This window comes from Spodoptera frugiperda, chromosome 24 (assembly GCF_023101765.2).
Source record: "Spodoptera frugiperda isolate SF20-4 chromosome 24, AGI-APGP_CSIRO_Sfru_2.0, whole genome shotgun sequence".
In the NCBI taxonomy this organism is placed as follows: Eukaryota; Metazoa; Arthropoda; class Insecta; order Lepidoptera; family Noctuidae; genus Spodoptera; species Spodoptera frugiperda.
Genome location: NC_064235.1, coordinates 6,206,911 through 6,231,397, shown reverse-complemented (window position 1 = coordinate 6,231,397; position 24,487 = coordinate 6,206,911). Strand labels below are relative to the sequence as shown.

The following is a 24,487-nucleotide window of genomic DNA, read 5'->3' as shown; positions in this document are numbered from 1 at the left end:
CCCAAAATTCTGGCAACAGTATTGTAACGCCTCTGATGTTTCGGGTGTCCATGGGCGGCGGCGATTGCTTACCATCAAGTGAACGGTCTCCTCGTTTGCCACCTAAAAAAATGAGCCTTTAGAAAGGTGTTTAAGTGTGGGAGAGCCATGCTTCGGCACGAATGGGCCGGCTCGACCGGAGTGATACCACGGCCTCACAGAAAACCGACGTGAAACAACGCTTGCGTTGTGTTTCGTTGTGTGAGTGAGTTATGGTATAAGCGAGTTATGCGTCTGCTCGTAGCAGACGGATCATCTGATGGTAAGCAATCGCCGCCGTCCATGGACACTTGAAACACCAGAGGCGTTACAAGTGCGTTGCCGGCCTTTTGGGGGTTAGGAATTTAAGGGTGTTTGCACGACACTAGGATTTTCTCCTGTATCGTGTGTGCGTTCAACAACATATAAGTTCACATACACATGACACCCAGACCCGAAACTACAATTTGTGGATCACACAAAGAGTTGCTCCATGCGAGAATGGGAAACACCAGAGGCGTTATAAGTGCGTGGCAACGCACCCGCCGCCTTTCGGGGGTTAGGAGTTTAAGGGTTGTCGGGGAATCGGGTGTTGGGAAGATTCACTCACACAACGAAACATAACGCAAGCGTTGTTCCACGTCAGGGGTCCTACTCCGGTTCTCGAATCCGTAGTTTCGTTTAATTTTCGGCCGTAGGTTTTATTAATATACTAATGAAATTACTTAAAATAACGTTTTATTTTTTAATTACAAATCAAAACCTATTTACATTTCATTCGTTCATTTTTGCTTACAAAGGGTCGCAATGAATGGAATTGTAGTACGAAATTTGCGAAGTTTCAGACGAAATTTAGTTTTTCGTTGAATTAGAGTAGGCCCTCCATTTTATGTGAGGCCGTGGTATCAGTCCAGTCGAGCCGGCCCATACGTACCGAAAGCATTGCTCATAAATGCTTGTTTTATAAAGATTTTTATTTCATTATTATTTATTTTGTCCCCTCAGACAAATGCTCCTGTGCCGCGTGACCCTGGGCCGCGCGTTCCAGCTGATGAGCGCGATGAAGATGGCGCACGCCCCCCCCGGCCACCACTCCGTCGCCGGCCGCCCCTCGCAGGGGGGGCTCTGCTTCCCCGAGTACGTCGTGTATAGGGGGGAACAGGTAATGCAATCATTATTATATTATTATAATAAACTAGCTAGATGGCGCACGCCCCCCGGCCACCACTCCGTCGCCGGCCGCCCCTCGCAGGGGGGCTCTGCTTTCCCGAGTACGTCGTTTATAGGGGGGAACAGGTAATATAATCATTATTATATTATTATAATAAACTAGCTAGATGGCGCACGCCCCCCCCGGCCACCACTCCGTCGCCGGCCGCCCCTCGCAGGGGGGGCTCTGCTTCCCCGAGTACGTCGTTTATAGGGGGGAACAGGTAATGCAATCATTATTATATTATTATAATAAACTAGCTAGATGGCGCACGCCCCCCCCGGCCACCACTCCGTCGCCGGCCGCCCCTCGCAGGGGGGGCTCTGCTTCCCCGAGTACGTCGTTTATAGGGGGGAACAGGTAATGCAATCATTATCAAAAAAAAACTGGTGGTTGCAAGTGCGACTGCTGGGCAAGTGGTCTCGGGTTCGATTACCTGGTCGGACGAAGTATTACTGAGCTCTTTAGCACAGCGGCAATGTGCATCTCTGCCTACCCCTTCGGGGATAAAAGGCGTGATACTGTCCAAATTGATAAACTCTTCCTTTTTAGGAAGTCGGTTAAAAATTATGCCCTCGGCTAAAAGAGGGTTTAGCGATATTTTTTGCGGGTATCGTATACCCGATCATAAACTTCAGTTGAAATGAGCTAATAGCTTCACTAGAAGATTGATAGACAAACAGACATTCTTAATTATTATTATAATATTTGCTTTGACGTTCAAAAGTGGCATGCTGGTCCATTTGAAGTAAATTAATTTGACTTTAACTTTTTTACTTTGAATTGTTGACTTTAACTTTGGTATTAACTGATAAACAATAGCATTCTCTGATAAACCTGTTTTTTTTGTAATAAGTACTATTTATTTGTATAACTCAATAGTATTATTTTTTCCTTTCCAGGCGTATCCCGAGTATTTGATAACATACCAAATCGTCAGCGGGGAACCGAACCCCGGCGTGTGAGAGTGACGGTCAGTGCTCGCGTTACTGTGCGGACTGTGTCGCCCGACGACTGATAGCCTATGACGCCGCGTCATCGCGACTTATGACAATGTCATACAATATAGAGAAACAAAATCACTACTAAGGAATAATTTAAGTAATCATTAAATGTTTCTGAGTGCGGCAGTAAGTGGGGGAGAGCCATGCTTCGGCACTGCTGGGCCGGCTCGACCGGAGTGATACCACGGCCGAGCAGAAAACCGACGTGAAACAACGCTTGTGTTGTGTGAGTGAGGTTACCGGAGGCCCAATTACACCCCTTCCTAATTTTCCTAATCCCCGATTCCCCAACAACCCTTAAATTCCTAACACCTAAAAGGCCGGCAACGCACTTGTAACGCCTCTGGTGTTTCAAGTGTCCATGGGCGGTGACGATTGCTTACTATCAGGTGATACGTCTCGGCTCACCCCCTATTACATGGGACTTATAATGCAAATGGTGAAAAGTGGGTGTACATTGTATAGCGGGATTACGTGCCGCAATGTGCACCTCTGCGTTCATTATCTAACTGACGGACTAAATAGATTTTTAATTGTCATACCCTGTCTGCTACCGTATTGAATGACATTGTCATAGGATCCCATGACATTTATATGACATGCGAATACTATTATATTGATGTTATAATGTGATCAAAATCGAAAGATTCTAGGTTTGTTTTCCAAAAACTGTTGGATGCTTTTCCACCATAGATGTGCTATGCTACGTTGCTGTGGATGCGTTTGGCTTCCACCAATTATATTCATTGGCTCATCATAACTGGTGAAAAATGGGTGTTACATTGTACTAGGCGTTCTAAAAGTATCTGCCACGGCTTTAATGGGAGGTAGTGTTTTGTTTGAAAATTACAATAGTAAATATAAATTATTGATTATGAGTTTTTTTTTTCATATAAAAAATCTATGTATGAGTTTGTTATGAAAGAGCTATCTCTTTCACTGTCTCTATTAACAATTGCTATCAATTGTTTTCATTGACGAAGTGACGCATCGTGCGTATTTGTAAACCACTTTATGCAGAGTAGAGTCAATGTTTATTTAACTTCTTTATGTTCTCAAATTGAATTAACTGGTCCGGGGTACGAAATTTCTTCACTGTTGTATGTAATGTTCAAACATAACACTACCTCCCATTAAAGCCGTGGCAGATACTTTTAGAACACCTTATATTTGCCACTAAAGAGATATGACAAGTATTCGTATGTCAATATAATATTTTAAAATAATAATACTGAAACTCAGTAGCATTTGAAAAGTAGTTAATTTACTATTTATACACATATATAGCACTATTTTACTATTTCATACTCAAACGCTACTCAATTTTAAGACGCTCTCAAATGTAGTACTATCCCTATCAATTCTTTATAAAATGACAGAGATAGCACGATATTTAAGTACAACTTAAAATTGAGTAGCGTTTGTGTATTCGGGCGTTAGTTTCATAAAAAGTAGTCTATGTGTTATTCCAGACCATAATCTACTCCTGTTCCAAATTTCATCCCGATCCCTTCAGCCGTTTTGACGTGATTGAGTAACAAACATACATACACACAAACTTTCGCATTTATAATATTAGTTAGATAGGAATAAAACTACTTTTTATTAATAAAAAGGTTAACGCTTTCAATTTTTCCCGATTCCCCAACAACCCTTAAATTCCGAATCCCCAAAAGGCCGGCAATGCACTTGTAACGCCTCTGGTGTTTCAAGTGTCCATGGGCGGCGGCGATTGCTTACCATCAGGTGATCCGTCTGCTCGTTTACCGGCTTATACCATGAAAATCAAACATACATAGCTCGCTTTTTTTGAAGTCGGTTAAAAAGTGCAATTATGTGTTTCAATAGTAAATCGACTTGAAAATATTTTTGTGTCAAAATAAAGAAAACTTATTTTCGATGAATGATAATAAATTAATAAAAAATTAAAATAAAATGTATGTATGAGTGAAGTTTTAATCTTAAAATTTTAATTTTGTATATAAATGAATGTTTTTTTTTTACTATTAGTACTTTTTTTAGTGTAGAATTCTCATTGTATTTTTTTTATACGAAAAATTTTGATCACCACTTCTATTCTTGACGCGGGTGTGTAATACCCGGCTCAGTGGCTAGCAGCATTCTTTGATATACCTGAACCTTTTATACTGCGATCTCCAACATAGAAGAATTTGAACCGGTAGTTCACATCAACAGCCTATAAGTGGCCACTGCTGACCAAAAGCCTCTTCTCACACGGAGAAGGTTTGAGCATTAATCACCACGCTTGCTCAATGCGTGGCGATTTCAAACTTATAATTTGAAATTATAAGCCCAGGTTTCCTCACGATGTTTTCCTTCACCGTTTGTCAGTGGTGTCTAAATAATCTTAGAAAGTACATATAACTTGGAAAATGTCACATTATTTTTGTAAAAAGAAACAAAATTTTTCGTATAAATAAATTAATATTACAATAATGTTTGGTAGGAGGAATACAGAAGTTAATGAAATGTATTTTTGAAAATAAAATAATAATTGCTTCGAATCGACTGTTTTCGACATAAATACGCCTGTAGCGGGATTTTTTATAAGCTATCGACTACTTAAAAAGAATTATTCTGATATGTGTGATTACATGACTAATTTTTACTTTTAATAATTGATAGAAGATTAGCTTGAGGGGGGATTATCGTCCAATGACTTCTCCCACCGTGGGCGAGAGGGAGTGTCAGACTCTTACTGACTAAAAACCACCCCGTTCCTACTCCTGCTTTTCGAGTCGGAGCCCCGGCAACCCGCTAGGCAGTCCGCAGCTCCGGATCAGGCATCAGCTCTACTGAGCCCCATCTGTGGTGGTCTGATGGCTCTTTGAGGCAGCGTAACGGCTTACCGGGGCTCCGGCTCGAAAAGCAGGAGTAGGAACGGGGTAGTTTTTAGTCAGTAAGAGTCTGACACTCTCCGTCACCTCGCCCAAGGCGAGAGAAGTCATTAGGTAATTTTCCCCCTCAAAAAAAAAAAGATTAGTCATGTAATTTACATAGAAGTATTTGAAATAAAATAATAAAAGGTTGTGTAATATGCTTTTATTAACCTAGATCTCTGCCCCGCTCCCTGAAACAATTGTCGTGATACATTTGTAGTGAAATGGAAACGATGGACATTTCACAATTGTCGTGTGTATTTTATATATATACAATACATAGTTTTTAAAATGGAAGAATTAAATTCTGAACGATGGAGTTTGTTGGTTTTATTTATTTACCTATTCATTTATAAAATCTTACGTAAAATCTATCATTACAGAAAAAAATTCGCAGATTACGTACTACAATTCTATTTATTGCGAACTTTTGTGTACAAAATTGAACGAATGGAATGAAGATAAATACGTAGGTTTTTATATGAAATTAAAGTTATTTTATTAGTAAATCAATAAAATCTACGGCCGAAGATTAAACTAAAGTTCGCATTCGAGAACCGTAAGCCCCCAGTTTTGCCAATGAGATAGTAAGGTCAGAATACTAAATCTATTTATACATAAAATTAAGACATGACATTTTAGTCCAGTCATTTGGTAGATAAAAAGTAAAACTACCAAATGACTGGACTATTTATCTATTAAACTAAATGAGATCAATGCCTAGAGGTGCAACTTCTTACTAAATAAATAATAATAGTAACGACCTCAATACTGCTTAACATCTAAATAACATAATATTTAACATGACTTTTACAAAGTCACTCACATTGCAACACAGTAGAGCAAGCTTTTTATAAACTTCATTTACCACCACTTCTGTCCGGGGCTTCGCTTGCGTTCTCGTTGGATAAAATGTAGCCTATGTGCTATTCCAGACCATAGTCTTCCTCTGTACCCATCCCGATCCCTTCAGCAGTGTCATGATGTTATTAAAAATAACAAAGAAACACACAAACTTTTACATTCAATAATATTTAATTGGGCCCAGAGGCTGGAAAATTATCATCAACCCCAGTTGAAAAATTATCATCTGAACTATATTCTTTTATATTGGGAAGAGAAGCTCATCCAACGAATTTGCCGCAGGCCCCGAACGGTATAGTTACGCCGCTGCTTGTAACGCCTCTGGTGTTTCGAATGTCCATGGGCGGCAGCGATCACTTACCTTTAGGTGATCTATCCGTCTGCTCGTTTACCAACTTATGTATTAATAAGATCACCCCCTATTACATGGGACTCGTAACATTAAATACTGGTCAAAAGTGGATGCCTACTCTTTGAGGATTAATATGCATAATATTATACAATAAAGACTCCTCCTTGGTCGAGAGGTCGCAAGTGCGACTGCCAGGACAAGTAGCAGAGTATTGCTGGGTTCTTTTCGGTTTTTCGAAAATTTCTCAATGGTATCACGGAGTCTGGAATTTTGCCCAGTACCTATATAGCAATAGGCTCACCTCCTATTACATGGGACTTATATCAGTAATGATGAGAAGTGGGTGTACATTGTATAGCGGCATTACATGCCGTAATGTGCACCTCTGCCTACCCCTTTGGGGATAAAAGGCATGACGATACAATAAAAAAACGAAACATAATTGACTAGATTATTTATTTACTAGTTAACAAACAACATACATACATAATTGTACTAATTTGACATATTAATATACAAAATTAGATATGTTATACAATTTGAACACTAGGACAAAGACTATGCAAAAATTACGTTGAAGATGTCAATAGTCAAGCAGTGGACTGTCACCAGCTGTTGATGATGACGATATTATAATCAATCAATACAAATGGTAAGCGTCCACAGGCCCGCATCGTACGCATCGCACGCAACGGATTTTAGTTTGTCTTGTATAGAAACTCATACAACTGCGTCCATTGATCCGCATCGTACGGTAGAAAAAGATAGCAATTGTTTTTATTGACGAAGCGACGTATCGCGCTAATTTGTGAAAAACTTTATACAGAGTAGAGTCAATGTTTATTTAACTTCTTTATGTTCTCAAATTGTATTAACTGGTCCAGGGTACGAAATTTCTTCACTATTGTAATCTTCAAACACAACACTACCTCCCATTAAAGCCGTGGCAGATACTTTTAGAACACCTTATATGTTAGATGGTTAGTTACTTATTGGAGTACTTACAATTTTTGCATAGTTTCTTTTATTTACATATTAGGTTAAGAATTTGACTATAACATGTGAATATTTTGCTACTCAATACTACATAAAACAATATTATTATATACCTTCCTTACCTACTACTTTTTGTTCATACAAAACCTCACCTATTCTGTCACTATTTTACCTAAATATTATATTTTTATAATAACTATCGTGAGACATACTAAATTAACTTAAAATCACGGTTTACTCACGTACATTAATGGAGAAAAGCTCTACTAGTTTCGAATCAAAGAGGGACTCTTTATCATGAGTAAGTAAGTGTCTACGTAAGTAAACCGTGATTTTTAGTTAATTTATGTAGTTCTAATACTTAATAAAATCCATCAAAATGCAATCATATCAATATAAAGAGGTAGCAAATATTGGTATATTGTCATTTTGAACATTAACTCATGAATAAAACATAGAAAATTAAGTAGATCATCAAAATTAAATCTATAAATGAAAGTGTGATTAATTTTATTACAAATTTTATAACTTTCGTGAGACATACTAATTATGTTATCGGCTTACTCACGTAACTGTTTGACGAGGAACTCGAATAGTGTCAAGCCATGCTAGAGGCTCATATTCATGGATTGAACTCCATTAATGAAACTTTCATGACTTGAAACTAGTCGAGTTCCTCGTCAAACAGTTACGTGAGTAAGCCGATAACATAATAATTAAAAAAGTGTGATTATTTTATTGTATCGAAAAGTCGAAACAATTAATTTTTGACTGAAGAAACAACACAATTCTCTATTCCTATTTCTCAAAACATTCACACTAGCTCTCATTTCGTAAGTAAAAAAACACTAACCCCCATTACACATTGACAATACAAAGAACAAAACCCAAGAAAATTCACATACAAGGATTCAAATCCCCTGTCATATTAATATGTGCACAAGAAACCTTCTGTCCAGTGGGCACAGCGATCCTGAACAGCTTACCTTGAGGCATACAAACGCAAATCTTGAACTGACCAGTCCCCTGGTTGTATTTATCAGTCCTATTCACTGAACTAGCAATAGGAAGGTACCGTACATCGATGAAGACGCCATCTTTACCGCTTAAAACTATGGAACCATTTATAGACTTTAAGTAGATGTCTTGGTCTGCACTCCAGAACAGTTCTTTGGACTCCATGTGTGTACCTTCAGCTCCTCGAAGATAGGCTGAGGCTTCAGAACGGAGGATCAGGTCTTCGTCTGTCGGTGCTGCTATGCGTTTTACTATTACTTGCTGGAAATATGGTATAAATTGGTTAGAGGTGTGTTTATACCAGATTAAAGGTCTCAGCACACATATGGGATCGGAAAGGGATCGTAACCGTAACAACTTTTGCCTCGCTGTCAACCAGGCGTCAACCGACCGTATGCACGTAACGAAAGCGTATCAGCATCGCCTGTACGTCAACTCGGCTACGGCTAGGCGACACCGACTAGACTAACACGATAGTTAGTCGGTACGGAGAGACGTAAGCGCGGGGACGGAGAAACGTAAGCGCGGGGACGATGAGCCGTAAGCGCGGGAATTCAAGTTCGGAGCCTGTTCCGAGGCGAGGCGATTACGTTATTATTCCGATTAGTGTGCGTTGCAGTAGGGAGTTTAATACAAACCATTCTGAACGGCTCGAGGCGATACGGTGACGATCCCTTTCCGATCCCATGTGTGCTGAGACCCTGAATCCCAATGCAAGCATTATACACACGGTAAAGAAAAAAATATATATCGGATCACATTTATTTTATTACTAAAAATGGTTATCCTATTGTAGATATTTTTTTAATGGGACAAGCCCGCCAACAACCTCTCAAAACTGTTGCAACTCTGTTAACGGGACAAGCCCGGCCCTATCTTCCTAAACCACTGCAACTCATGTAAGCCAGGATCTACAGTAGATTTTTTTAGGGGTAAAAATCATACAATGACTTCTCCTGTCCTGCGAGTGGCGAGAGGGAGTGTCAGACTCTTACTGACTAAAAGTCACCCCGTTCCTACTCCTGCTTGTCGAATCTACAGTAGATACAACCATGAAAACACCGGCACACTGAAGTCCGGCGCATCCCAGGGACATGAATGACTGTCTTGGATCCCGCAACGAAATAAATCAGAAGATATTATTAGAGGAAAAGAAAACGATAGTTTCAACTTCCCTCGGTGAATTTAATGCAGAAGACAGAATGACTGACTGACTGACTGACTTGACTGCCTCGTTGCCGAGTGGTTACAAGTGCGACTGCTGGGCACGGAGTCGCGGGTTCGATTTCCGGGTCGGGAGAAGTATTATTGGGCTATTTTCGGTTTTTCGAAAATTTCTCATTAGTAGCACGCAGTCTGGAAATGTGCCCAGTATATGGCAATAGGCTCACCCCCTATTACATGGGACTTATAACATAAATTGTGAAATGTGGGTGTACATTGTACAGTGGCATTATGTGCCGTAATGTGCACCTCTGCCTACCCCTTCGGGGATTAAAGGCGTGACGTTATAAAAAAAGTCAGAATGACTTAAACCTAAAGGCACAAAAGAGACTACCTACTCTAGATATTATTCAATAAATCACAAACCTTAGCATGAACATTGCCCACTCCATCGGGCACGTTCATCTCAGTAGCTGCGGTGCTGAACACCACGTCTCCGGAGTCAGGGTCTGTCAGTTCCATCGCTGACACTCCTCGGACGAACACTCCTGAGGTGTTCACTGTCAACTTGTTCTCGTAGCGAGATGGTCTGCAAATAGAACAGCCTTTTTTATAAGAGGAGATGGGTCATCTATTGGTTAAGAGATCAGCGTCACCCATTGAGGATCTATGAGTTTATTGGGTGGCTGGTAATTAGTGAACGATATTTAAACACGCGATTGTATAACGTGTTTAAATATCATTCAACAAACAACTTTGTGAATGATATTTACAAACAACTTTCTCAAAGAAGAAACTTTTTTTGTATACTCATTTTTACTCACTACTCATGGTTACAAACAACTTTCCCAAAGAAACTTTTCTTGTATACTCATTAGTTTTAGTTTAGCATGATCAGCTGTTAGCAGTGAGGCGTTCACTATGCCCGCGGTATCGGAAGACTAGTAGGTATTTTGAAACATTACTGTAATCATGTGTACAATCGTATGGAACTCGACTAGTTTCAAGCCATGCTCTAGGCCCATATTTATGACCAGCATTCCGCGACAGTCGCCAGTCTCCTATGAGGGTAGGCAGAGACAATAGGACGCCAATTGCTAGGAATCTTACCCACCTCTTTCGCTGCATCAACATTCATCAGTCTTTCCATGAATGCTCGTCGGTTAAGGAGACTTTTAATTTGGCCGTTCTTTAATATATCGCAAATCAGGTCGTCGCGTCGTGTGTAAGACAAAAAACATAATAATTCAAATAAAAATACTAACTTAGTCTGCAAGTTCAGCAAAACAGAACCGTTTTCACTGGAGATAGTCAGCGGGGTGTCCTTGAAGCTCTCAATCAGGCCATCCTTCTTGTACAAGTGCTCAAAATCCGTGTCACCGAAGAATTTGACCGCGTTATGTTCCGGCAGAAATTCTATACTTTCCATGCCTGAAACAAAAACAAGAAATATCTGTAAATATTAGCCTCGCTCGCAATTTTTGTAAGGGGGAGAAATCATCCAATGACTGCACGGTTGGCGCGGTGGCTGGGCAACTGGCTGCCGTGCAACGGGTAGCGGGTTCGATTCCCGCACGGAGCAACTCTTTGTGTGATCCACAAATTGTTGTTTTGAGTTTGGGTGTCATGTGCATGTGAAATGGTATGTTTGTAAACGCACCCACGACACAGGAGAAAATCCTAATGTGGGGCAACGTTTTTTTAAAAAGAAAGAAAAAAGAAAGAAAGAACTTATCCCGTCTTGGGTGTGGCGAGAGGGAGTGTCAGACTCTTACTGACTAATCGCACTCGGATCTGGAGCCACAATTTGTGGATCACACAACCGTAATTATGCAGCAGCGGATTCCTCATCGTAAAGATGGTGTATATGAGAAGTATACAGCATGTAACAATATACCCATATACATCAAGAAGCACTCAAGAATACAGGTTGAATAGAATCTCTACACAGAGTTTCAGCTTAAAATACCTTTAAAAAAAATTGGTACCAAATACTTGGTGTCGCATGGTTCTTGATTTTAAGTCATACAAACGTATGACAACACTACAGGGGTCACCCGCTAATATTACGAAACATTTCTTCTGTAAATCTGATCGCCTAGTACCAGTATCTACCTAATTTTGATGTTCGGTTTCTGGAATTTTATGTATTGGAAAAATTCATAACTTCGTTCCATGAAAACATGAGTTTAAAAAATCCTTCCCGTATCGTTTGTTATGTTATCTAGAAACCGTGCACTTGATATGTATATCCCCTTTTTGTTACACCGTGTATATGTGAAGTACGTCAAAATAAGATTTCACCACAATAAACCAAGTCCAATTGAAAAAAAAACTGTTTATACATTCATTATGACTATTTTATAGGCAAGAAAATGGACTGCAGACTGACTAGCGGGTTACCGAGGTTCCGGTTCGAAAATCAGCAGTAGGAACGGGGTGGTTTTTAGTCAGTAAGTAGACGTCTGACACTCTCTCTCGCCTCGCTCTAGGCGGGAGAAGTCATTGGATGATTTCCCCTCAAAAAAAGGCAAGACAATCTGTGATATTTTTTAAAAATTAGTACCAACTTTTATGTGATCAACAAAGCGGTCAAAAACACTTTCTGCCGTACTCAGAGACATTTAATGATTACTTAAACTATTCCTTAGTAACGATTTTGTTCTGAAAACAATCGCTAAGGACTGGGTTAAGTAATCATTAAATTACTCTGAGTGCGGCAGTTAAAAAGACAAATTAACACATTGAACGCCGTGGTGGTCACCGGTGACCGACGTTAGCGGAGGATTTGCCTTCAACAGTTTTCTATTGGCAGTCAAAGACTTCTATCCAATGACGAAATTCTTCAATTTTCACTAATGTTGCAACCCTTGTAGCGTAGCGTGTTGCAGTAACGTTGAATGTGACATAGAGGACGCTAGGGCCAATTCTTTTTATCGTTAAAAAGGATTGACTCTGGTGTCTCCCAGTCAGTTATCGGCGTCCATCTTGTAGAAGAAAATCTTCTATCTTGCAATAACTAGTTTTAAACCTTAGCTTAAACTAAACATCTTGAATAATGTAGAATAGAGTAGATGACAAATTCTTATTTCAATGTACGTCTGGTAAATTATTTTAAAACATTAGACACGTATTTTATTATTTTCATACGGAAACAAATACTTTCGAAGGTTGAAATATCGCGTGCCGTCACTTCTACTTTATTTCTACTTTATTTTATACGTAGACATGATGTATTTGCTCCCATTCCTAAACTTTGATTCGTTTTATCTAAGCACCAATTGTTATCTTACATGACAAAATAAAAAAAATACGTGTCTAATATTTTTTCATTAGATAACTGGCGGACTAAATAGATTTTTAATTTTTATACTCCGTCATCATACCTATTGTTTAATTTGTAAAGTGTTGCAGCAACGGTGAAAATAACATGGAGGGCGCTAAGGCCAATTCTTTTTATCGTTAAAAAGGATTGGCCTTGACGCCACCCGGTCAGTGAAGGGGCGCCAGCTTGAGATCTTCTTGACAGATGACAGATTCTTCTTTCTTGAATTGATGATAGGTAATAAAAATTATCCTTTAATTTTATACTATATAAAATCTAATTAAATCTAATTACATAAATGCATAAATATAACAAAAAATGCTATCAAAAAATGAAAAATGCTATATAAAAATGAAAAATGCTATACTAAAATGCTATACAAAAAATGATCACGGATGATCATGTTAAATATCACGTTTCGAGTTCTAATACTAATGTTAGTAACCATGTCAATTTTAAAAAATATATAACATATAAAATCAGTATTTCATTATAGTTATTTTTGTTTGTCGCCTACATATTATCTAATTTAGTTTTAACCGAATGCTCTGTAATTTTATATTTTTGTGTGATGTTAGATAAAAGAATTCATTATCAGATTACCATCAACAACTTTTGTTTCATTTCAGAGATAGACACGAGAATCTTCAGTTTTATTATTTACATAAAAGTATACCTAAAACATATTTACATAGAGTTTAGTATTCAACAGTGTATATTCACATTCTAGTGTGATACGGGCCGTTCTGCGGACTACCTAACGGGTTTACCGGGGCTCCGGCTCGACAAGCAGAAATAGGAACAGGGTGGTTTTTAGTCAGTAAGAATCTGACACTCCCTCTCGCCTCGCCCAGGGTGGGAGAAGTAATTGAAATTCAATAATCTGCAACATTTCGAATCTTGATACGTAGCATATTGCAGCAGCGTTGAGTGTGACATAGAGGACGCTAGGTCCAATTCTTTATATTGTTATAAAGGATTGGATCTGGCGCCACCTAGTCAGTGAGGGCGCCAGCTTGAGATCTTCTTAGCTGTTAATAAATTACACGTAAAGATAAACATAGACATATATAAAATGCACACAAAAGCATGGCTTATTAATAACATTGAAAATTAAAAGTTTCAGTTTTTTTCAGTAGCATGTTGCAGCAACGATGAAAGTGACGTAGCAGGCGCGGTTACCAATTCTTTTTATCGTTAAAAAGGATTGGTAACGGCGTCTACAAGTCGGCTGGAGCAGGCGTTAGTAAGATTCTTACAAAATAGACAGTCTGAAAGCAAGGCACATTAGATACAATAAATATTAATATTTCATTGGTCTTGTCATGTAGTTCCAGTAATGATGAATGTGACATAGAGGGCGCTAAGGCCAATTCTTTTTATCGTTAAAAAGGATTGGCCTTGGCGTCACCCAGTCAGAGAAGGGCGCTGTCTTGAGATCTTCTAAGCTACTGTAGATTTTCTTGCAGTACTTACTTGAAAAAAAAACTGGTTCAACAAAAGCATATTAGGCATAGAATTATGTACAATATACTACATAGACAGAAAGTAAGGCTCATATGTAACATTGACAATTCAAAGTTCCAGTCTTGTTCCGTAGCGTGTTGCGGCAACGATGAATGTGACATAGCAGGAGCAGTTACCAATTCTTTTTATCGTTAAAAAGGATTGGTAACGGCACCTCCTAGTCAGTTGAAGCAGGCAGGAAGCTTCTCATCTTGAAGGCTATTTTACAATAACACACATTAAAGAACAGGGATATTCTGAAAGTGAGGCACATTTAATACGATAAAAATGTTTCTTTAGTTTTGTTCTATACAACAATACAACAACGTTGAATGTGACGTAGACGGCGCTAGGGCTAATACTTTTTATTGTTAAAAAGAATGGGTCCTAGCGTCTTCCAGTCAGAAAATATCTTTAATCTAGTATTTCCATCGGCTGTAAACGTTATTTAGTAGACATAAAATACACCAAATTTAAACAGGTTAGCTCAAAATATATTATTGATAAATAAGTATAAAACATATGACATTTCGCAGCAACGATGATTGTGACATAGCAGGCGCGGTTACCAATTCTTTTTATCGTTAAAAAGGATTGGTAACGGCACCTACTAGTCAGCTGGAGCAGGCGTCAGTAAGCTTCTAGGCCGCAGATCTTAGTATTAAAGCATGGTAGAACAAACATATTTCTTCAATCTGGTAGTATGGCGTGTAGCAACATCGATGAATGTGACATTGAGGGCGCTAAGGCCAATTCTTTTTATCGTTAAAAAGGATTGGCCTTGGCGCCACCTAGTCGGTGAGGGCGCCAGCTTGAGATCTTCCTTCTTGATTGTTGGTAAAATTTATATAAGTACACAAAAAAAAATTAAATAAGCACACAATTATGAACAATATATTGCAACAACAATGAGTAAGTTAAGTATAATTGATTATAATTGGTTAAATAAAGCACACACAAACACGACGAATTGCAGTAGAGCGATGATTGTGACATAGCAGGCGCAGTTACCAATTCTTTTTATCGTTAAAAAGGATTGGTAACGGCACCTACTAGTCAGCTGGAGCGGGCTTCAAGCTTCTCTGATAATACAAACTGAAAGCAAGGCACATTAGTTATAATGATTATAAATACTTCGTTAATCTTGTCGTGTAGTTGCAGCAGCGTTGAATGTGACATAGAGGGCGCTAAGGCCAATTCTTTTTATCGTTAAAAAGGATTGGCCTTGGCGCCACCTAGTCGGTGAGGGCGCCAGCTTGAGATCTTTCTTCTTGGTTGCAGGTAAAATTTATTTCAGTACACAAAAAAATTTAGTTATCAATAAGCACACAAGTAGGTAGTACAATTATGAACAATATATTGCAACAATAATGAGTAAGTATAATTATTGGTTAAATAAGGCACACACAAACACGACGAATTGCAGAAGAGCGATGATTGTGACATAGCAGGCGCGGTTACCAATTCTTTTTATCGTTAAAAAGGATTGGTAACGGCGCCTCCTAGCCAGCTGGAGCGGGCTTCAAGCTTCTCTGATAATACAAACTGAAAGCAAGGCACATTAGATAGAATAATTATTAATATTTCATTGGTCTTGTCGTGTAGTTGCAGCAGCGTTGAATGTGACATAGAGAGCGCAAGGGCCAATTCTTTTTATCGTTAAAAAGGATTGGCCCTGGCGCCACCCAGTCAGTGAGGGCGCCAGCTGGAGATCTCTCTTCTTGGTTGTTCAGTATCCATAAGCACACAAGGCATACAATTATGAACAATATATTGCAGCAACGATGAAAGTGACGTAGCAGGCGCGGTTACCAATTCTTTTTATCGTTAAAAAGGATTGGTAACGGCGTCTACAAGTCGGCTGGAACGAAGATCTTAAGCTTCTTGGCTGCAGATTAATGACAAGTAAAATATATTACATAGATTATAGTCCAAACAAAGCACAAAATTCACAAAAAGTCTTCAGTCTTGCAGCGTAGCATCATTCAGCAACGATGAATGTGACATAGCAGATGCGGTTACCAATTCTTTTTATCGTTAAAAAGGATTGGTAACGGCGCCTACTAGTCAGCTAGAGCGGGCATTAGTAAGCTTCTTAGTAAATATACATCCTGAAAGCAAGGCACATTAGATAGAATAATTATTAATATTTCATTGGTCTTGTCGTGTAGTTGCAGCAGCGTTGAATGTGACATAGAGGGCGCTAGGGCCAATTCTTTTTATCGTTAAAAAGGATTGGCCTTGGCGCCACCCAGTCAGTTAGGGCGCCAACATGAGATCTTCTCAGCTGTCGATCAATTTTGGAGAAGTATACATTAAAATAACACTGAGTTATCCAAAGACACACAAAGCAATTATTTTATGAACAGCTTCTTGTAACAACGATGAATGCGACATAGCAGGAGCGGTCACCAATTCTTTTTATCGTTAAAAAGGATTGGTAACGGCACCTACTAGTCGGCTGGAGCGGGCGTCAGTAAGCTTCTCAGTAGTTATAATAATTATTAATATTTCGTTAGTCTTGTCGTGTAGTTGCAGCAACGTTGAGTGTGACATAGAGGGCGCTAGGTCCAATTCTTTATATTGTTATAAAGGATTGGATCTGGCGCCACCTAGTCAGTGAGGGCGCCAGCTTGAGATCTTCTTTTTAGCTGTTAATCAAGTTTCTTAGAGTAGACAAAAATATAATGGTTTATCTACAGCCCACTTATACAATTATTTACAACATTTTTAAATAACAAGTCATTTGAAAACGAGACAAATAATTAATAAAAAAGCACATTTCACTGTAACATAAATTTTAATCACATAACGCATTGCAGTAACGAAAAAAAAAATAATGATTTATCTTATATTTATTTATTTACCTTGTATATATACAATTATTTACAACATTTTGAAATTATAAGTAACTTGAAAACGAGACAGTTTCAATCACGTAGCGTGTAGCATGTTGCAGCAACGATGAATGTGACATAGCAGGCGCAGTTACCAATTCTTTTTATCGTTAAAAAGGATTGGTAACGGCACCTACTAGTCAGCTGGAGCGGACATCTTGCAAGCTGCTTAGCTGTAGGTAAATTACAAGTAAAATACACACATAATAAGTACATATACATACACACTCACACAACATTACGGCAAGGTATTAAATAATATTATTTTACTCTTGTATCGTAACATGTTGCAGCAACGTTGAATGTGACATAGAGGGCGCTAGGGCCAATTCTTTTTATCGTTAAAAAGGATTGGCCTTGGCGCCACCCAGTCAGTTAGGGCGTCAACTCAAGATCTCTTTAGCTGTTGATCAATATTTAAAGTACACAATAAAATAATACTGAGTTATCTAAAGACACACAAAGCAAATATATTATAAACAGCTTCTTGCAGCAACGATGAAAGTGACATAGCAGGAGCGGTCACCAATTCTTTTTATCGTTAAAAAGGATTGGTAACGGCGTCTACTAGTCAGCTGGAGCGGGTTTTAGTAAGCTTCTCAGAAACCAGACTGTCTGTAAGCAACACATTATTAGAAACTAAACATATTAATATATCGTTAGTCTTGTCGTGTAGTTGCAGCAGCGTTGAATGTGACATAGAGGACGCTAGGGCCAATACTTTTTATCGTTAAAAAGGATTGGCCCTGGCGCCACCCAGTCAGTGTGGGCGCCAGTTTGAGATCTTCCTGTCAGTACCTAAATATAACATTAAAACATTTTGACAGTCAGACAGTATTATCCCCGATGGGATAGGCAGACGTGCACATAACGGCATGTAATGACGCTATACAATGTACACCCAATAAAATATTATAGTAGTTGTAAACCTGTTAAGTATTAGTTACGACTTATGACTCGCAGTTCGAACTCTGTTCTGTAGCATGTTCATGCGGCAACGACGAATGTGACATGGAGGACGCTAGGGCCAATTCTTTTTATCGTTAAAAAGGATTGGCTCTGGCGCCACCCAGTCAGTGAGGGCGCCAGAACTAGATCTTCTTTTTAGCTGTTAATCAAGTTTCTTAGAGTACAAATAATAGAGTATTAACAACATTTTGAAATAAAAAGTCATTTGAAAACAAGACAAATTATTAACAGAAAAGCACATTTCACTATAACAACAGTTTTAATCACATAACGCGTGCAGCAACGTTGAGTGTGACATAGCAGGAGCGGTTACCAATTCTTTTTGTCGTTAAAAAGGATTGGTAACGGCACATACTAGTCGGCTGGAGCGGGCGTTAGAAAGCTTCTCAGAAACCAGACAGACTGTAAGCAGGGCACATTAGTTATAATTAGTCTTGTCGTGTAGTGGCAGCAACGTTGAATGTGACATAGAGGGCGCTAGGTCCAATTCTTTATATTGTTATAAAGGATTGGATCTGGCGCCACCCAGTCGGTGAGGGCGCCAGCTTGAGATCTTCCTGTCAGTACCTAAAAATAATATAAAAACATTTTGACAATCAGACAGTATTATCCCCGAAGGGATAGGCAGAGGTGCACATTACGGCATGTAATGCAGCTATACAAAGTACACCCAATAAAATATTATAGTAGTTGTAAACCTGTTAAGTATTAGTTTGGACTTATGAGCCGTAGTTCCAACTCTGCACTGTAGCATGTTGCAGTAATGTTGAATGTGACATAGAGGGCGCTAGGTCCAATTCTTTATATTGTTATAAAGGATTGGATCTGGCGCCACCCAGTCGGTGAGGGCGCCAGCTTGAGATTTTCCTGTCAGTACCTAAAAATAATATAAAAACATTTTGACAGGCTCTAAATTCGATAAAATACAGCAGTTGTAAACCTGTTAAGTATTAGTTTGGACTTATGAGCCGTAGTTCCAACTCTGCACTGTAGCATGTTGCAGTAATGTTGAATGTGACATAGAGGGCGCTAGGTCCAATTCTTTATATTGTTATAAAGGATTGGATCTGGCGCCACCCAGTCGGTGAGGGCGCCAGCTTGAGATTTTCCTGTCAGTACCTAAAAATAATATTAAAACATTTTGACAGACTCAAAATTCGATAAAATACAATAAATTGTAAACCACGATGTTGCGGCTACGATGAATGTGACATAGAGGGCGCTAGGGCCAATTCTTTTTATCGTTAAAAAGGATTGGCTCTGGCGCCCTGGCGTCTCCTAGCCAATGTGGGCGCCAGCTTAAGATCTTCTTACCTAAATACAACAGTCTTAAAATTCGATAAATATAGCAGTAATGAACCTGTAAAAATAATAATAATTAATTAGTATTAAGACTATTATGACTCACAGTTTCAGCTATGTAGCGCAGCGTGTTGCAGCAACGATGACTGTGACGCAAACGGCACTGTGACCAATTCTTTTTGAGTGCAAAAATGTTGTATGTCAATTTGTACTTATTTATTTTAATGGTATAAGCCGGTAAACGAGTAGACGGTGGGATGCAATTACCGCCGCTCATCGAAACACCAGAGGCGTTACAAGTGCGTTCCCGACCTTTTAGCAGTTAGGTATTTAAGGGTTTTTTTGGAGAATTGGAGATTGGGAAGATTGGGATGAGGGGTAATTGGGCCTCCGGTAACCTCAATTACACAACGCAAGCGTTGCTTCACGTCGGTTTTCTATGAGACCGTGGTATCACTCCGGTCGAGCCGAAGCGTGACTTTATCACACTTACTATATATTTGTTGGCACACGAGAAAAACTTAATGAGAGACCACCAAATTTCAATAAAAAAAAAATTGTTAGTCACCCTTCCCAATTCCTTTTGCACTGTTTCTAGAATACTGTAGCTCCTGTATTGTAGAGAGATACACACACACACGCACTTGTTCACGACACCAATGTCGCTCTGAAATTGATGGGCACGTTGCACAACTTGATTCCCCCTAGTCCTTTCCATCATCGAACCACAAGACAATCGGCGAGGCGCCACCGCTTCATGGTAGATACCCCACCCACTCGCACGAAGCGCTTCGCTTCAAGCTTCCTTGTGCGAACTGCTAGGGAGTGGAACTCCTTGCCGGAGTCTGTGTTTCCTGATGGGTGTCTTCAAAGCCCGAGTGAATAGGTTGCTTATGGGCAGACGTGCTCCATCGTAGGCCGCATCATCACTTACCATCAGGCGAGATAGCGGCCAAACGTCGACACATTAAATGTAAAAAAAAACGCTTTCACGACTTGTATTCAATACATTAATCACTGTATCTAACATTGGTAGATTAAAATAGAAGCAAGATGGACGCGAACGTGTGCACCAATCACCAATGCAAGCGACACTGCCGCAGTGTCCCTAGGCGCAAGACAAGAGCTAGCCCTAGAAATGGCACAGCGTATCGATTCTGAGAGGCTTGGGTCACCGCGCATCGCGCTGCGCCGGGCAACACCCGATCAATACTGATGCAAGGACGTTCTATAGTTGCATCTATGCATATTTTATGTAACACAGAACCAACTATCTATGTCGTTGGAGTCTCTGCAGTGCGACTTACTTATACTTTTTTTTAAGGGGAGAAAATCATCCAATGACTTCTCTCGCCCTGGGCGAGGCGAGAGGGAGTGTCAGACACTTACTGACTAAAAACCACCCTGGAGTATGAATACTCCTAGTTTTCGAGCCGGAGCCCTGGTAAACCCGCTAGGTAGTCCGCAGCTCCGGATCAGGCATCAGCCCTACTGGGTCCCATCTATAGTGGTCTGATGGCTCTTTGAAGCGTACGCGGAGACTTACACTAGGCTGGGTAAGGACCCAGCCTAGTAGCCTATAAGGAAGTATAGTTCCCGGGTCGAGTAAAGTAATTATTAGGGTTTTTTGTATGGTATAAACCGATAAACGAGCAGACGGATCACCTGATGGTAAACAATTGCCGCCGCCCATGGACACCCGAAACATGAGAGGCGTTACAAGTGCGTTGCCGGCCTTTTGGGAGTTAGGAATTTAAGGGTTGTTGGGAAATCGGGGATTGGAAAGATTGGGGAGGGGTATAATTGGGCCTCCGGTAACCTCACTCACACAATGCAAGCGTTGTTTCACGTCACTGCATTCGTGCCGTCGAAGCATGGCTCTCCCACACTTGTAAAAATAATGAATAAAATACAATGCAAGCGTTGTTTCACGTCGGTTGCCGGAGGTCATGGTATCACTCCGGTCGAGCCGGTGCATTCGTGCCGAAGCATGGCTCTCCCACACTTGTAAAAATAATGAATAAAATACCTAATATTAATGCCAATTCATATTTTTATTTTAGGTACACACATAATTTTTAAGAGCTAATAACAGACAAGTACCTACTGCATGTACATTTAAAATTTTAGAAGAAGATGTATCATGTAAAGAATATTATATAATAAAACTGAATATTTTTTAACACAAATTACAATTATCTCTAGATTAACGCCCTAGTTGCACTAGTGCAACTGGGGGGATTTTTAAATACGACATTTTGTAAAATAACGCAACGTTCTGCGTGAGTGATCTAGACGCGAAGGCAATGCGGTGCGACGCGAAAACAACAAACTGTCAAAATGTATTGACGTGGCCTACGTCACCAACCGCACGTGGGATGCGGTGTGGCGCGAACGCGATTTTGCTTGATATTTTCGCGCGAACTGGACGCGGTGCCGTCACGTTTTTGTTTATAATGTCGGAAACAGAAACAAAACGAAACGATTCACATGCACGTAGGACATAGCCGCCGCGTCACACCGCATCGCGTTGTATTCGCGTGTCACCGCACCGCTTCGCGTTCGCTTCTAGATCGCTCACGCAGGACGTTGCGTAAGAAACCGAATGCAAGCGGCCACACTTCTTTTTTTTAAGGGCAAAATCATCCAATGACTTCTCCCGCCCTGGGCGAGGCGAGAGGGAGTGTCAGACTCTTACTGACTAAAAACCAACCCGTTCCTACTCTTACCTGTTGAGCCAGAGTCCCTGTAACCCCGCTGGGTAGTCCGCAGCTCCGGATAAGCGGCCACACTTGCAGTTATATACAGCCCGTATATTTTTTAACAAAATTCAATGTTCCGCTTGTTAATTCGGCTGTTTGTTTCAGATAAATTACCTAGATGCGGTTATAAGCCGCGATTAACACATTGAACGCCGTGGTGGTCACCGGTGACCGACGACGTTAGCGGAGGATTTGCCTTCAACAGTTTTCTATTGGCAGTCAAAGACTTAAAAGCTGCAATTTAAAAACCGAATATTAGTGACTACATTAACAGTTGTCTCCTAAACCTATTTTTACCGGACAAAAACCGTGGTTACTCCGTAGTGCGAGTGCAACCTAAAAATTTCATACGTAGTTTTATTTTATTTAATATATTTTTTCTAACACCACATCTAATTACAGAGCATTGAGTTAAAACAATGTGAATAAAGGGTCGTATCAATATTAAGGTACGCGTTCACAGGCCCGCATCGTACGCATCGCACGCAAAGGATTTTAGTTTGTCTTGTATAGAAACTCATACAACTGCGTCCACTGATCCACATCGTACGGACCGCATCATCGGCAATGCCTACATGCGATGCGTACATACCGATGACGTCAGACGAAATGCGTGCGACGCGTACGATACGGGCCCGTGGACGCTTACCTTTACTCAGCATTTCGTATCCCAAAATCGTTTACAAAAAGTTCAACACTTCAAAAATAATTCACAACGACATGTCACAGTTATTTTTCGCGGCAAAAACAATCACGCATTACATAAACATAGACAAACAATCGACATTTTTTATAAAAATCGGATATTTTTACAATAATATCGACGATTAAAAGGAAATAGGGTATAAGCGACATTTTGATCAAAAATGAGTTTATTATGCTACCCTACGTAAAATTTTCCGCTCTTTCGAATGGGCTTACTCTCATGGCTCTACGACGACATTTTTGGCGTTTATACCCTATCAAAAATAAAAAAACATTTTCCTAGTATTCTTTCGACGACAGACGAGTTTAAATGGCTCTCCTGAACATTTCATTTTTTGTCGCATATACCCTATTTCCTTTTAACCGTTGATTTGTTTTTGTTTACATTTTTATAAGTACAGGTCAGAGTCAAAATACCTTTATACAGTAATGTTTGATTTACAATATTTCGATAACTTAAGGACTATTTTGTATCAAAGTCAGTGCACAACTGCATTGCAGTGCATCGCCAGTATTGATCTAATGTTCAAGATTCTAGACGACCTGTGACCTATTTCGAAAAATGAACATATTGATACTAATCAAAAACATATTTCATTTACATATTTAACTGCCACACTCAGAGTCATTTAATGTTTACTTAACCCATTCCTTAGCAACTGTTTTCGATACAAAATCGTTACTAAGGACTAGTTTAAGTAGAAAAATATTAATAATAAAGTCAAAATCGAAGCATTTATTTCAATTATAAACCTAAATTAAGCACTTTTGAAACGTCAAAAATGTTATAAGAGCCTTACTATACTAACAAATAAATCATATTAACTAAACAATAAATAACTAAGTATAAATAAAATATTTACAACTTAAAAATACCTTAAAACTAACTTAAGGCATTGAATAAATACATTTTACATATATAAATACATTTTAGAGTTTAAAAAAATCATATTAAAAAACTTACCTTTGCCGAGCCGAATCACGAACAGCATTGTACATGTTAGAGCCAAATTGCCAAGTCCGAAAATGAATATTAAAACCACAAGGGCCCAAAATGCAAATGTCCTTCGATTTTTATTATCCGATTTAATCACTTCATTGCCATTTTTATCAGAGTAATTTTTAACTCCAGAGTTCTTAAAGAACTGACAGTGAGCTGGTGTTTTATTTGTTATAATAAGAGCTTTTTCCGCACGATTTCTTTCTAATGTCCCGTCCGACATTGTTTCGGAGTTAAATAGCACACCCGACGAACTGTGTACATTCATTGGTTCCAACACCATCTCACAAAACACTTAAACACAACTAGTTTTCACAGTTTTCAGTCGGAACCAGGAAAGTATAAATAGCTCGCGCACAACTGAATCCACTGAAACATAAATTTTTCAGGACGTCAATCAAATTATTGAGCGCACACCCGCCCTTGTGATTGCTCGGTTTTTCAACCAATCACAAGGCCGCGTTTGCTATTTCGATCGATATATGGATGGTAGGTG

The 24,487-nt window shown here is 39.4% G+C and overlaps 3 protein-coding genes across 7 annotated transcripts in view; 1 reads left to right on the top strand and 2 right to left on the bottom strand.

Annotated features, from left to right (window-relative positions):
• The window catches only part of LOC118278554 (poly [ADP-ribose] polymerase tankyrase), a 137,046-nt gene that overhangs the window by 33,215 nt on the left and 79,344 nt on the right, over positions 1–24,487 (top strand). For 2 of the 5 annotated variants that reach the window (XM_050703442.1, XM_050703444.1), the window contains exons 24-25: positions 1,024–1,180; positions 2,131–3,036. In XM_050703442.1, coding sequence (XP_050559399.1) covers positions 1,024–1,180; positions 2,131–2,193 — 220 coding nt within the window. In that variant the 3' untranslated portion in view covers positions 2,194–3,036. Of the gene's footprint in view, positions 1–1,023; positions 1,181–2,130; positions 4,550–24,487 lie in introns of those variants that run through there. The other 3 variants (XM_050703447.1, XM_050703446.1, XM_050703443.1) reach the window with 3 other exon arrangements.
• Positions 6,788–24,419, bottom strand: LOC118278552 (uncharacterized). Its single transcript, XM_035597800.2, has 4 exons — positions 23,956–24,419; positions 10,791–10,956; positions 9,952–10,114; positions 6,788–8,622 (listed from the first exon to the last, which is right to left on the bottom strand). Exons 1-4 carry the CDS (start codon positions 24,272–24,274, stop codon positions 8,242–8,244), a joined length of 1,029 nt encoding a protein of 342 aa, XP_035453693.2. The 5' UTR covers positions 24,275–24,419; the 3' UTR covers positions 6,788–8,241.
• LOC118278614 (modular serine protease-like) overlaps positions 6,788–24,487 on the bottom strand; it is a 200,117-nt gene continuing 182,417 nt past the window's right edge. The window contains exon 16 of the transcript XR_007706846.1: positions 6,788–7,313. The gene's annotated coding sequence lies outside the window, so the exon portion shown is untranslated. The remainder of the gene's footprint in view (positions 7,314–24,487) is intronic.